This window comes from Macadamia integrifolia, chromosome 12, assembly GCF_013358625.1.
Source record: "Macadamia integrifolia cultivar HAES 741 chromosome 12, SCU_Mint_v3, whole genome shotgun sequence".
NCBI classification, from domain to species: domain Eukaryota; kingdom Viridiplantae; phylum Streptophyta; class Magnoliopsida; order Proteales; family Proteaceae; genus Macadamia; species Macadamia integrifolia.
In genome coordinates this window covers 6,360,907-6,374,838 of record NC_056568.1, presented here as the reverse complement: position 1 = coordinate 6,374,838, position 13,932 = coordinate 6,360,907, and the positions used below count along the sequence as shown (strand labels likewise).

The window sequence follows — 13,932 nt, the reverse complement described above, 5'->3', positions numbered from 1 at the left end:
TTTGCAGTATAGATATGAATATGAATCCTTCCAAAGCTCCAGGACCTGATGGTTACTCAAGCATATTTTATCAGAAGGAATGGATTACAATCAAAGCGGAAGTGGTAAGTATGGTTCTAGAATTCTTTAATACAGGTTCCTTTTCTCGAGATATGGCCCGCACCTACATTTCCCTTATTCCTAAAGCTGAGCACCCTTCTTCAATTGGAGATTATCGTCCAATTAGTCTCTGTAATTTCTCCTACAAAATAATCTCTAGAATTATGGTAAGCAGGTTGAGACACATATTGGATCATCTCATATCTTTTAATCATAATGGTTTTATCAAAGGGAGAAGCATACAAGATAATATTCTTATTTGCCATGAAATTCTTCACAAGTTAAAATCCAAAAGGAAAGGCAAATATGGCTTCATTTCTATCAAGCTTGATATGAATAAAGCTTATGATCGAGTTGAATGGGATTTTCTTAAGTGCGCACTTAGTAGTTATGGATTTAATTAGACCTGGATTGATAGAATCAAGTTCTGTGTCTCCTCTCCTCAAATGGCTATCCTCCTCAATGGAGCACCACTCACATCCTTTGAGCCTTCGCGGGGATTATGCCAAGGCGATCCCCTCTCCTTTTATCTTTTTGTTCTCTGTGCAGAATTACTGTCTTCTCACCTTGAAATTGTTCATCAGAACAGGAAGATATAGGGCATTAAGGTAGCCAGAGGTGGTGAATCCATTTCTCATCTTGCATTTGCTGATGATCTCATCCTGTTTGGAAAGGCCACTTCACAAGAGCTTCACAGATTTATGGAGGTATTGGATACGTATTCCAGTAAATCAGCACAACTTATTAACCTGGCTAAAACAAAAGCTCAGTACAACCCTGATGTGGATGCACAGACCAAAAAGTTGTTTTCTGACAGGTTGCAAATTACTCCATCAACACACATAGCCATGTACCTTGGGCTACCATTTGTTGGAGGAAAACTTTCCAAGGGTGATTGCGAATCGCTCGTCATTCGGGTCAATAGAAAACTTCAAACTTGGAAATTGATATTCCTCTCCTATACCGGAAAACATACTCTCATTCAATTTGTACTTTCAACTATGCTTATGCACTATATGTTATGCTTCAGTCTTCCATCATCTATTCTAAAAAATCTTGACGATGTTGGCATAAAGTTTTTTTGTCAAATGGGGAAGAAAAACATACACCTATCATAAGTTGGAAAACCATTTGTCAACCAAAGTCTTGTGGTGGTCTCAATCTGAAGCTTTCCAAACCTATGAACCAAGCTCTGTTTGCCAAAAGGGGATGGTCTCTGCTCGCTCCACACACAACTTATTGGGGCAGGATGATGAAATCCAGGTACTTTCCAAATACTATATTCTCACTAGCACATTATCTTTCCACTGCTTCTTGGGGATGGAAATCTATTATTTGTGCTAGAAAGCTCTTGGCTAAAGGCACTTTTTATCAAGTTGGTAACGGTCAGACCATTAACCCTTGGACGGATCATTGGATACCAAACATTCCTTCACTTATTGTCCCATTTCCGCTCTCAAGAAATGCCCCACAACGAGTTTCAGATTTCATATGTTATCCTCAAGCAACCTGGAATGTGGAGAAAGTGTTTCATTGGTGGCCTCCGGACGTTGCTCACCATATTTTATCCATACCAATTCCCATCAATGGAGAGGTGGATCGTTTCATATTGCTTGGCACTTCCTTAGGTATCTTCTCAGTTTCTTCGGCGTACAGATTAGCTATTGATTCGCAAATCAACTCCACAAATTCGGTTTGGCAATAAATTTGGCACATCCCAACCATACCTAAGATTCAATTATTCATATGGAAGCTTGTCCATGACAGAATTCCAATCCTGGCTCTTCTTAATAATTGGGGATTTAATCTCCCTAATCTTTGTCCATGGTGCTCATTGGCAGATCCCAACATTTCACATATTTTTATTCACTGTTAGTACCCTGCTTTTGTGTGGTCTATGGCTGGGATCCCTCTTCATTTGTACTGGCACAACCTTTAGGAAAATCTCACCACTTTCTTAAATTTAAGCCATCTCACCATTCTATATTGTCCAAAAGGCCAGGGAATTACCCTGTGCTACTGATGCGAAGACCTCTCCCTTGCAGCTTATCTTCATCCGATGGCATCCGCCGGAAGAGGGAGTGCTAAAAATCAATGTTGATGGGTTTGCTTTGGGCGCCCTTGGATGGGCTGGTGTTGGCGGCATCACAAGGGATTCCAATGGCGCATTTGTTCATTGCTTTTCTGCTGGCGTCGGTGTGACCTAAGCGTGTGTTGCTAAAGCTTTAGCTATTCGAACAGCTCTTTCGATTGTTCATGCCAATGGTTGGCCTTTTGTTTGGATTGAGAGTGATAATCTGATGATAATCAATATTCTTAACCATAATTATTCCTCGATCCCGTGGCGAATTGAATACATCATATTGGACTGCAGGTTGCTTTGTTCTGTTATTCCTAATGTCAAGTTCATCCACACTCTCCGCGAAGCCAATTTTGTAGCCGACCAACTTGCTTCTAATGGCGCCATTACAACACAATATCTCCTGGAATCACTATCCTCCATCTTGTATTTCTTCTCCTTTTTTGGGGAGACTTGTTGGGTGTGTCTTTACCCCAGGTTCTATAGTTAAATTTGTTTTTCAAAAAAAAAAAAAAAAAAAAAAACTAATCGGTCCCTTTTCTAGGGTAGCAGAGGTACACCAATACGGATTACAAAGAAAAGATTCCGAATCTATGCCTTACAACACACCCTTTCATACAATCATGTCTACGAGGAAAGACGACATGTCAACAAGAAAGTGTATATCCTTCCGTTCAAACAGTAGCCCAAACAGTCCCTAAAAAATAAGCCCAGATGACCCAGGCCCACGAAAAAAAAAAGTTAACACTCCATTACCAGGGATCGAACCCGGGTCACTCGTGTGACAGGCGGGAATATTTACCTCTATACTACAAGTCGGCATAGGAATATAGGAATAAATAATCCACGACTGGCTAGGGAAGGAGAAGGCCATGGAGATTTTCCTTACCGATAGTTTGCCCCAGCTCTAGTACACCCAACAACCACTCTAGTTCTACCGGTTCCCATTATAGTATGCAAGTAAATATAGATGCCCCTACTCGAGTAAGGCGCGCGTCATTTTTTATTTTATTTTTCCCATAACATAAGGAGAACGTAGGGGTCAAGTTGCTTGTGGAAACCAGTATCATCAACTCATCATAATCTTCTTTTTTTTTTCTTATTCCAAATAAATGACAATATATGAGGTTAAGAAACCTACTCAATATAATAACTAGTACAAAACATATTTTAGCCTTTACCAAATCTTCAAGAAACAGTAGGAAATGGAGAGAATTTTGCCACTTACCAAGCCCTTCTTCTCTTTTAACTGCTTCGTTAACTTGTAATTTAATATTAGGGCAGAGGTTAGGCATGCTATTGGCTTTCTAAGAGCTAGTGGCACAATCAATAGCCTGGGATGAGAGGGGCAGATTGGACATTTTCATGGAGAGAAAGATAGTGTTGGGCCTGTTGGGCACTACACCAGTACAGTGCCCAACCTTTACCCTAAATATAAAACAATTAGGCCCTAAATATAAAACAATTAGGAATTAAAGATAGGTAGAAAGTTCTCTGAGTAGGTGTGAAGAACTCACAATCAACGATACCAGTAATGGTTTGTTAACAAGGGGGGTGTGGGGGGGGGGGGGGGGGGATGGGATTGAGAGAGAAGCTGCTGGCATAGCTTCCATTGGCAGCTCAAAGATACGATTTTTTTTTTACCTTTGAACCGTTGAGGTATCTTATGGCCCTCATGGTGAATTTTATATCCATTTTTTCTCTTTCCTAAAAACGGACATCTTGGTGGCTTAGAGAACACTGTCTAGCTACCTTGCCCTTGTATCCAAACATATATGGCAGTAAGTGAAATTACCATCTCAGCTCTTATGAAATAAAAATTTTCATTCATGTTGTAGAGACTAAAGCTGCGTTTGGTAGTCAATCAATTCGACAAATGACGTTTCTTGTAAAAAATAGAATATTCAGTTTCTATGTCAAAATACCGTTTAAAAAAAAAATGGTGTTTGGTGAACCTGTTTCAGGAACTATCACCCTAGTTGTTATTTTATTTTATTTATTTATTTATTTATTATTATTATTATTTTGTTTTGTATTTGAAACGAAACTGAAATGACAGGACAAAGTTTTGTCATTCCATTATTTTGCGTTTCTAACGTTTTTCAAACGCAGCCTAAGTGACTAAGTAATGATTTTTTGCCCAAATCAAATATCTATTTTTGGATTTTGTAATAAGATAATCTGTAACGAGGAGAAGATAGAATCAAAGTGGGATCAGTCAAGGCCGATATCGATTCAATTCTAATCCAGATGAAAAAAAAAAAATTGCTTGTTTTACTGTTTTACCCTTTGTCTATAACAATCCACCATTACAATATCGGCTAAGAATCAGGATCGATCATGGCAAATACCGATCCAATCCGATATCTCAAACCATGGTCTGTAGAAAGCTAGAATACTACATGCAGTTCAACAAAATTTCTGTTGGGATGAAATTAGGGTAATAATATTTCATCTGTATGCACAAAAAGCTGGGGGTAGTTATACCTTACCCATTTGATTCACCGACTGTATTTTTATAGCGTACGTATAATAAATGTATACATAGTCTACCTAAAAAGTACCTGATTTAACGTATTGCATAGCTTCCTCTTACCCCAACAGAGACTGTACGGGAGCTTGAGAATGAAGATTTCTTTCAAACAACTGAAACCCAAGAATTAAACCGGGATCATATTTCAAATCTGCTTGGGGACTTTTATTTTGGCCAAAATTCAAGTTCAGTGAATATCAAAATTTTCAGAAATTGTAATTAACATACCTAATTTTCATTTCTCCAAATGAAATGATACAAAATTATTAGTGAGAGCTAGAGAAGCTTGGCTCATGTTAGCCCCACTTTGGAAATGGATGGGATGAACATAGAGCTAGAGAAGCTAAAAAATACTGCCTTGAAGAAATGGAAACTAGAGGCACTCAAGGATAAAAGGGACAATTATAGCATGCTCAGAAATAGAGGTTAGAAATTGCAGTTGTTAAACTTAAGTACAATAACAGTAAGTAGAGTTATGGTACAAACGACACTAATAACCCAACAACAAAAACAACAACAAAGTTTTCTCCCAACTTAATGGGGTCAGCAAACAACACTAATAACCCTACAACATAAATTCGCAGAGATTAATGTACAACTTAGTAGAAACTTGGCTGTTCAATAAACCCTTTCGTCGGACTGATTGAAGTTATCCTTTTATTTGACCTAATAAACACCCTATTGAGAGAGAGAGAGAGAGAGAGAGAGAGAGAGAGAGAGAGAGAGAGAGAGAGAGAGAGAGAGAGAGAGAGAGAGCTGAGGCTCCTAAGATCAAACTCCCAATGCAAATCAAGTTGATGTTGTCTTAAGCCTCCTCGTCGTAAACCTCCTTATCTTCAGATTAGGCAACTTGACCTGTAGGGGTTCCCAAAGACCAGATGTGTTCTCATCACATATCACTTCCTTTAAATTAACAAGTTCTGCGGCCCAAGAGGGCAATTCCTTCAACTCTGACCAATGTCTCATGTCAAACTTCCTCAAATTATGTAACTTCCGCATTCCATCAGGCAGCATTTTTATGTCCTTGCAATCAGATATGTCAAAGCATTTCAACTTCTTAAGTTCTCCTATTGAATCTGGTAACCTAGATAATCCTTTGCAGGCATGTAGCCTCAGCAGCTCTAAATTTGTTAGACATCCGATTCCCTCTGGTAGTGCAAATAATCTATTGCAGTTCGTAACGCTGAGCTTCTGTAAACAGATGATATCACAGATCCACGGAGGTAATTCCACCAAATCATCACAGTAATCAATGTTAATATCAACAAGATTAGGTAACATTTCAGAAACATTGATGGTGCAGTTCTTCAAGGGTTGGCCAACCTCACACATAGATAATGATATCTTATGCAAATTCAACATTGGCGTTCCAAGTTTATCAAGGGAAGGAATCAAAACTTTCTCCAATCTTATCCTCTTTACAGGAGCCAAATATCTGAGTGTCGTCAAATCACTTAGCTTTGCACGGTTCCTTCCATAGTTTACAATGATCAGAACCTTTAGCTTCCCCATCTTTTCCATAAATGGGGGAAATGTGTACTCTCTGGCTGAGAAATTCAGATTCAGAACCTCAACTTCGGGAAGATGCGCGTCATTCCAGATTTTTGAACACATTTCACCTGCAAGCCACAGCCTATTTATTACTTACTATGCATAGAAGGGAAAAAGAAAATTTCTAAAAGCAATATAATAGTTTGGCATGGGAAGGTGAATATGATGAAACCTGTGATGACAGAAACAAGGTGGGCATTGAGCTGCTGGGGGAGTTCTTGTTTCCTCGAGGTCCTGGTAAGGCCTTCTTTTTCTCTGTTGTCTATGGTAAGTCTTCTATTCCGCTGTCGGCTCTGGTTGATAGCCAGATCTCTGAGCAGTCTATGCTGGGTAACAAACAGCCCATCGAAGCCATCATCAATTTTACCTGCAATTTTACTGAAGAACAAGAGTTTTCTGCTTATAGATATGCACAATCCACAATTGAACATCTGTAGTCAACAGTGCATCACTGCCCAATCCATTGTTTTAAGAATATAACTGTAAAACATATAGGCAAAAACCAATCCAATTTAAGTGTTCGTTTTTGGGGTTCAGAGCCTTTATTCTTTGGGGTTCAGATTTTAATTAGATTAGAAGGTTGGCACATGTATATGATTCGTTAGTTCTTTCCCAGAAGGACACAAGTGGTTATAGTCTCCACTCTCCAGCAGGTGACCATGTCCTTTAAACTATCCATAGAAGTATAGAACACAAGGCTAGATCATCATGCTTTAATATTGTTATCCCTTTCCTTCCCTCAGGTCTCTTTATTTTTTTGGGGTTTTTTTTTTTTTTTTTTTTTTTTTTTTTTTTTTTTTTTTTCCAGTAGAGGTTTTACACCAGTTGATCTACAAATCTCATAATTCAATCTGTAGCTGAAAACAAGAATTACCAGAAAAATTGAAGAGCAAAAACCACGGTAATCAACTTTGTCAAGGAAAAAATCAGTTTCAGTTAGCAATGAAAATATGCAATGAAATTTAATTAAATGACTTCAACACAAAAGAAACACATACCCTGTACTTTCAACCAAATCAACAAGACTCCGGGAGGCAAGTTCAAGGAGGTTGACATAGGCATCATCCTCATCATCTAGATCATACAGTTCAACCCAAATATCTATTAGAGCAGAGGCAGGGATCCTTTCATCTTCACGGAAGGAACCCAAGTCCAGAAAACACTCCAGAACCACATCATCCAAGGAATCCAAGCTAGTTGCAAGACGTTCTAGCAAATCCTTGTCGAAATCAAGAACGGAAGAACCTTCAGACAGTTTCCCAGCCATTCTTGACCATTCCCTTGCAGGCTGCCCACATAGCGATTTGGCAATCACTTTAATAGCAAGTGGGAATCCATCACAGCATTTCACTATCTGCAATTCAACATTATTTACTGGAATCAGATAACGGTAAGCAAAACCCACCAGTTACATGTGATTGAGAGCTTATTTTTACCTAATTTGAACGAGAAAATAACAAGAACTGAATGATGGGGGTTTTTTTTTTTTTTTGGGGGGGGGGTGTTGTGGGGGGAGATGGGATAAATTTAAACCAGGTCCTTTTTTGTACCCCCATCATTTCACTTTATTGAATAAGGGAAAATGGAAATCCGACTTATTCTTCAATCCATTTATTTGAAATATTTTTTTTGTTTCCAATGCCAAAGCTGAAAATGGATCACGGCCTTACTTGAAAAGGATCTACTCTATAGGTTTATATAACTCTCTATCCTTAGGAGTTTTAAAGAGAGGAATCGAAGTCTGGTGACTGAATTATGACCTTGTTGATGAAAGCATGATCAACAGCCAGGATTCCATGCTTATGGATACCCCAGGCAGTGGAGGATCATTCTCAGCCAGGCTTATGCACAGTTGTCCAAATGACCCAACATGGATCAAATCTTTACATGGTTGAAACTGAGTTTTGTGACTCAACTCACACTACCCCAAAAGATTAACCAAAGGAAAAAAGAAAATGACTTGGTAGTCACTGGTGAGTAGGGGAGAGAAGTGATTTTATTTATTCAATATTTTAAAAGTAAAAGTGATAAAATTTCAAAATATTAAAAAATAAGGAAAATTTGTGATAAATAGGGGAAAAGCAAAAAATCATATTATCATGCTCACTCCTCTCTCTCCAAACTGATTGTAGCAAAGCCCTGCTGCATGCTTTACTGATTTATGCCTTCAACCAGTAGGTGGAATAATACCTCTTTGTCCTCAACCAGTAGGTGGAATAATATCTCTTTGTCCGATCAATAGTTTTTCACATTCTTGGTGTTTTAATTTATAGACATGAAAATGGATTCACCTTCCTTTCATTCACAACATGAGCAGAGGATCAATCTTCTTCTAACTCTTCATTATGAGATAATTTCTTCACTGTGTATCATATCACATGTGAAATAAAGAACGCCATTCACTCTATGCGTCAAAAAGTCAACGTATAGATTTTCAGTTGTCTCTGTGTGCTGTCATATAGTAAAAGTGTGGTGTACCATGTGCGTGGGCATATTAATTAATCTAAACAAGAATGTATGTTCATCTGTGAAAGGATGCAAATAGCTGGAAGAAAATAAGGCACCTTATTTAGGAGATCTTCATCTGGCAAATAGTTCTCAGTCCCATCTTGAGGCAATGCTGCATGACGAAAGAGGGTCATGGCATCTTCCTCACTCAGTGTTCCCAAATGATACTTAGAATGAGATTCAACATTATATATTTTAAATAATTCTCTTGATGTAACCAGCATCTTATATCCTTCTATTCTGAAGGAAAGCTTGTCAATAACTGGTTCATCCCAAACATCATCTAGAACCAACAATATCGGCTTCGGCACTCTCTCCTTCAGAAGGTATTGCAACTGCTTGATCGCATCCTCTTCACTCAGGTCAGACTCGAGCAACTGACCACCAATCTGTTCAAGTAGTGTCTTTACAATCACCTTTAAGTTGGGCGTGCTTGAAACAGTTAAAAACAATATGTTCGTGAATTTGCCTGTGTATAACAAAGCTAAGATTGAGTATTGACAATACTAGCAAAAAAAAAAAAAATGGAAAGCAGTAAACTAAGGGGGAAAATCCTAATTCCTACCCTTTCTTTCTGGTTCTTTCTCATTTTTTGTCTCCCAGGGAATTTGGGGTTCGAGCTTTTTATTTTATTTGTTTGGAAAAAAGGGGGGGGGGTGGGGTGTGCTTAAACCACTGAACAATGTTTATCTACTCTAGAGGGCATAGATTCAAGATAATATAAATTATGACCTCATTCTGGGTCGAACTCTGTCAAAGTTACCAATCATATCATTCACCTGAAGTGCAACATATGGTTCGAGTCTACTTGGCAAGTATCCAAAAAAGTTGAAGGTGACCCTTGCCTAGATGTGGGTTTTGGAACAATTTTGTTTTGACAATCGTATTTCAGAATTGCAGCAGGGTGAGTTTCAACAATAACATACCTCATTTGACGGTCAAGCCTGTACCTGTAAACCATTCCATCACCCCTTAATAACTACCATGTGGTAGTTCAGTTGGTGCACTGATTTGGGGGACTGGTTGTCCCATTATATCATCTATATATGTGGCCAACATTTTGAGAGCATTCTTAACATCCCCATGTATCATTATAGAGACTTAAGAAAGTTTATAAAGTCTAGGAAGGAGCTCAACATGAACTCACTATTGAAAATCAATGGGGAAAGCCACCGTTGAACCACAGTTTGAGATAGACCACCAAGCTTGATAAGTGGCCTATTAGAAGTCCTAAATATACTCGATGATTAGCCTATCAAATCATTGGTCCACAAAGCTGAAAAGTGCTAGGTGTGAGAGAAAGGGGTTCCTAGTCTAGGCCTGATGGGACTTTTTCTCATAACATATAGATCTAGTCGAAATTTATCTAATCAAACAGATTTTTTAAATGCAAAACTTTAAGGTGGGACTTATTCAAGTTTATATTCTGATTTTTCTAACGTGCGACATGCAGCATATCACTGGGGGCTAAACCAGAGATATTCCCCCAGGGTAATCTTTTAGACAGTTTAGTTAGATGTGAAGTGAAGTAAAAGATGTAAATAAAATTTTCAATGAGATTCCTGCTTAGAAGTAAAGGTGATACAAAATTGCATGAGAAACATGTTGGGGCTACGACATAAGAAAACAGGAGTTGAAAAAAAAATGTTGAGACTACAAATAAGAAACACGAGATGAAAAAAAGCTTCATTTCTATCTCTATGGAAAATGGAAGATAATCATTAGTAACTACTACCCAAGTACCCAACAAGAGAAGAAACATGTTGAAACACCCCGCTTTTCCTGCCTTTTTTGCATTACAACCAAACACATGAAAACTTATTACTGTGTAAAATCTGTTGATTTCATTCCACTTTTGTCCATATCACTCACTCAATTGCTTTGACTTATTTTACTTTATGAATGAAAATTGTATAGCTAGGTATGTGCTCCTACCATTTCCAGTTGGATTGGATTTCAAGGGCAGTTTTCGGGGGATCGGGGGGAGGGGGCTGATAGTCGTCATGGTGCCACAGGCACCATAGTACTTGGTATATTTGCCATATCCCAGGTATTTTTCATATCTCAAGCATGTTCTCCATTTTACAGGCATATTTCTTTCATCATCTAGGTGTGGGTGCTTGAATTATAGGCACCTAGTCACCTTGGGGATCAAGGCATCCCTTGTAGCCTAAGTAACGCCTTGAAAACCATTGGGGGAGGATTCTTTTTTGAGGGAACATTTGTGTTACCTATGAGAGACTCAGCCAATAAACTTAATGAGCATAAAAGTATCTCAGGGAATTTCTGTAATAATGTGTACCTACCCTGTATAAACATCCTTAGATCCATTTTTGGCAAAATTACCTGATTCTACAAGATGGCCTCCAAACTTGCTAAAGTATACAAGAACTTGAATGCAAACTTATATGCACAATTTGAAGGTGAATAAATACCAAATTATACTACATACCTTATTGTAGGAGAGCCATGAATTGGAAAGCCCAGTTACAAGTTTTGCCACTTTTTGATCAAGCAACTTGACCACTTTTTTTTTTTGGGAGAGAGAGAGAGAGAGAGAGAGAGAGAAACCCTTCCTTTTTTTTTTTTCTCACAAGCACCCTTCTATACAAATTTCAAGAAAATCCTGTTGACACCGATACAATCTAATGTCGAAAAGAATCAAGGCTCCCTTTTTCTCCATCCCCCTTTCTTCCTTCCTTTATCTTTCTCCCTCCTGTTCTGTTTTAGGTTGAGTTGCAGAAGTACCATTGAATGTCTATCCTATAAGCATATTGAAAAGGGAGCTAGGTTTCCCACATACTTCAAAATATCGCCTTTCAAAGCATCAGTTTCTTTTCAACCATTCTACAATCCGAGGCAATGCCGTCCTTGGCTGTGGAACCCAAGTTGTTTTATGCCATTTGAGAAAAATAGATATTGAAGAAGAGCCGATTCGGCTTGCATTCTCCCCGTTTAAGGGCCTCGAAGTAACCCAAGTTCTTAAGCATTAAAGAGCCTCCATGTCTATCTTCAACCCCTTACAAGATAACTTTGGTGTTCTCTTCACCGATAAGTAGTAATGGTTCCAATCTGAGCTCTCCAAGCATGAACCTGGTGTTCAGCAACTTTGTTCACCAAAAATCGATTCATGGATGATTTCAGGCATAGTTTTCACAAGTGCATGTCTTTGGGGAAGTGTTTTACCAACCCAGGTGGGAAAATTGGGAGATGCCCTTATGTGATTCCGGTGTAGTCCTTACCAATGAGTGAGGGCATAATAGGAACTAAAAAATACATCTTTACACGCCAATCATAGTGCAGTTTTGTACTGTTAGCTTGGTAATCATGGTGACCCAAATTTTTGTGCAAATTGTTTCATATTCAGACTCCTCATATATTTTGGCAAATCCAGCAACCATTAGGTATTTTTAATAGCACCAGGTCACTTCCATTTTAAATCATTAGATTTTTTATGTACAATTATACATCCAAATGCAGCAATTAAACAAAAAACCAAGCGCTAGAAAATTAATGAAAAAGAATAAATTGTTTAAAACTTATACCTTTCACATCTTCATCTCGGCAAACCATGGCAGCTAACGTTGACTTGCCAATTCCTCCTGGACCACATACTCCAAGCAGTGTCACGTCTTCCCTCAGAAATTCCATCTTCAATTTTCCCAAATGATCATCGAATCCAACAACAAGATCTGGGAGTCTAGGAACCGCATACAGACCCATGCACCCACTCCATGCCCGCTTCAATCTCAATCCTTCCACCTTCGTCAGCAGTTGTTGGACATCCAACAGAAGCTGTTGGTTGTCGCGCCAGATATCCGTCTGCAACTCTAGGTTGAAGAAACCTCTGATATATTCATCCAATTTGCCAAGCTTAATCGAGAACCGGATCTTCTGTACAATGTTCCAGGAATGTACCTTGGGACACTTCCTAACGTCCTCAACTCCGTTTCGTAACTTCTCCGCCATCTTAGCGAAACTGTTCCGTTGACGATCTGTTAGCTCCAACTCCGACCTTCTCCAATTTTCAATCACAGGCATCACGCCTCTAAGAGTAGCTTCAAGTTGTTCTAAGTATGATCTGAAACGATCAGCCTTATCCTTGGCTTCTAGTACCGCAACCAGCAAATCTCCAGTCATAACACCCAGTGTATTACTATCTGCTTCAGATGTCCGACCCAATCCTTCTTCCTTTCGAAAACCCTTTCCATTCTGTTTCTCCCCTCCAATCCATCCTTCAGATCGTGTCTCGTTTACAACCGCTTTTTCCATCTTCTTTCCCTTTCAAACCCTAACCCGTTTTGTCCACCCTTTATATCCGCCGAAGAACTGCAAATCTCTCCCTCTGGTCAACTTCTTTACGCGAAAACCGATTCTTTCCATGCAATTCCTTGAATTCCAACCTCAATCCGTCAACTTCACCCCTTTTTTTTAAATCTTACCATTGCAGATTACCCTATCTTCACTCCAAATCCAAATCCAAATCCAAATCTGTCTCCTCGTTGATCAGAAGAATAGATGAAATTCATAAAAATAGATTACCTACCTTGGTGCGTGAATCTTACATGGCTTGCAGCAGCTTTCCTCTTTGGCACTCAACGTGATCCTTGCAGCGAACTCCACCACCCGTTAATCTTCTGAAAACCCTAACTCAGAAATTTCTTGGCAGCTTCGAGAGATAAGGATCACTTTAACCTTTGTTAGTCAAGAGTCAAGGCTCAAGACTCAAGTATCAAGTCTCAAGTCTCAAGTCTCACGTCTCAAGTCTGAAGTCTGAATCTACGAAACAAAAAATCAATGACCCTCTTATCCCTCATCCCAGTGTTCCGTTGATTCTATCCGTTAATTTACTTATATACCGATAGCATACTTTTTTTTCTTTTTTTTATGTAACAAATCTGATTTATTTATTAGTAAGAACTTTCATCCCAGACCTACTCCACTGTTTTTCTATTTTTGTTAAATTACTCAGAAATTTCTCATCATTTTTCATAGACGACCTTTTCAGTGCACAAGACTCATGCCACTTGGAGGGTCTAAGAGAAGTTATAATATATGTAGTGTTACCCTTCCATCGCGAAAGGCTATTTTCTAATTTAAATTCACAACTACTAAGTCATAATGGAGTAATCACTAATTCATGACTCTAACTTTGGCCTAA

At 38.7% G+C, this 13,932-nt stretch overlaps 1 protein-coding gene across 2 annotated transcripts; it reads right to left on the bottom strand.

Annotated features, from left to right (window-relative positions):
* Positions 1-5,122: 5,122 nt before the first annotated feature.
* On the bottom strand, positions 5,123-13,567 carry LOC122057652 (putative disease resistance protein At5g47280). 2 transcript variants are annotated; one of them, XM_042619835.1, is made up of 6 exons: positions 12,317-13,567; positions 8,828-9,240; positions 7,262-7,617; positions 6,436-6,641; positions 5,469-6,331; positions 5,123-5,438 (listed from the first exon to the last, which is right to left on the bottom strand). In XM_042619835.1, exons 1-5 carry the CDS (start codon positions 13,041-13,043, stop codon positions 5,502-5,504), a joined length of 2,532 nt encoding a protein of 843 aa, XP_042475769.1. In that variant the 5' UTR covers positions 13,044-13,567; the 3' UTR covers positions 5,123-5,438; positions 5,469-5,501. The 2 variants fall into 2 exon arrangements, with proteins under 2 accessions (XP_042475769.1, XP_042475770.1); XM_042619836.1 differs by having other exon boundaries at positions 5,123-5,426.
* Positions 13,568-13,932: the final 365 nt, after the last annotated feature.

Coding starts and splice junctions, on each gene's coding strand:
- LOC122057652 (XM_042619835.1), bottom strand. CDS start 13,043: ATGGAAAAAGCGGTTGTAAACGAGACACGATCTGAAGGATGGATTGGA. Junction 7,618..8,827: donor ATGAAGATCTCCTAAATAAG/GTGCCTTATTTT, acceptor GTTGAATTGCAG/ATAGTGAAATGCTGTGATGG. Junction 6,332..6,435: donor CCTTGTTTCTGTCATCACAG/GTTTCATCATAT, acceptor TGTGGCTTGCAG/GTGAAATGTGTTCAAAAATC.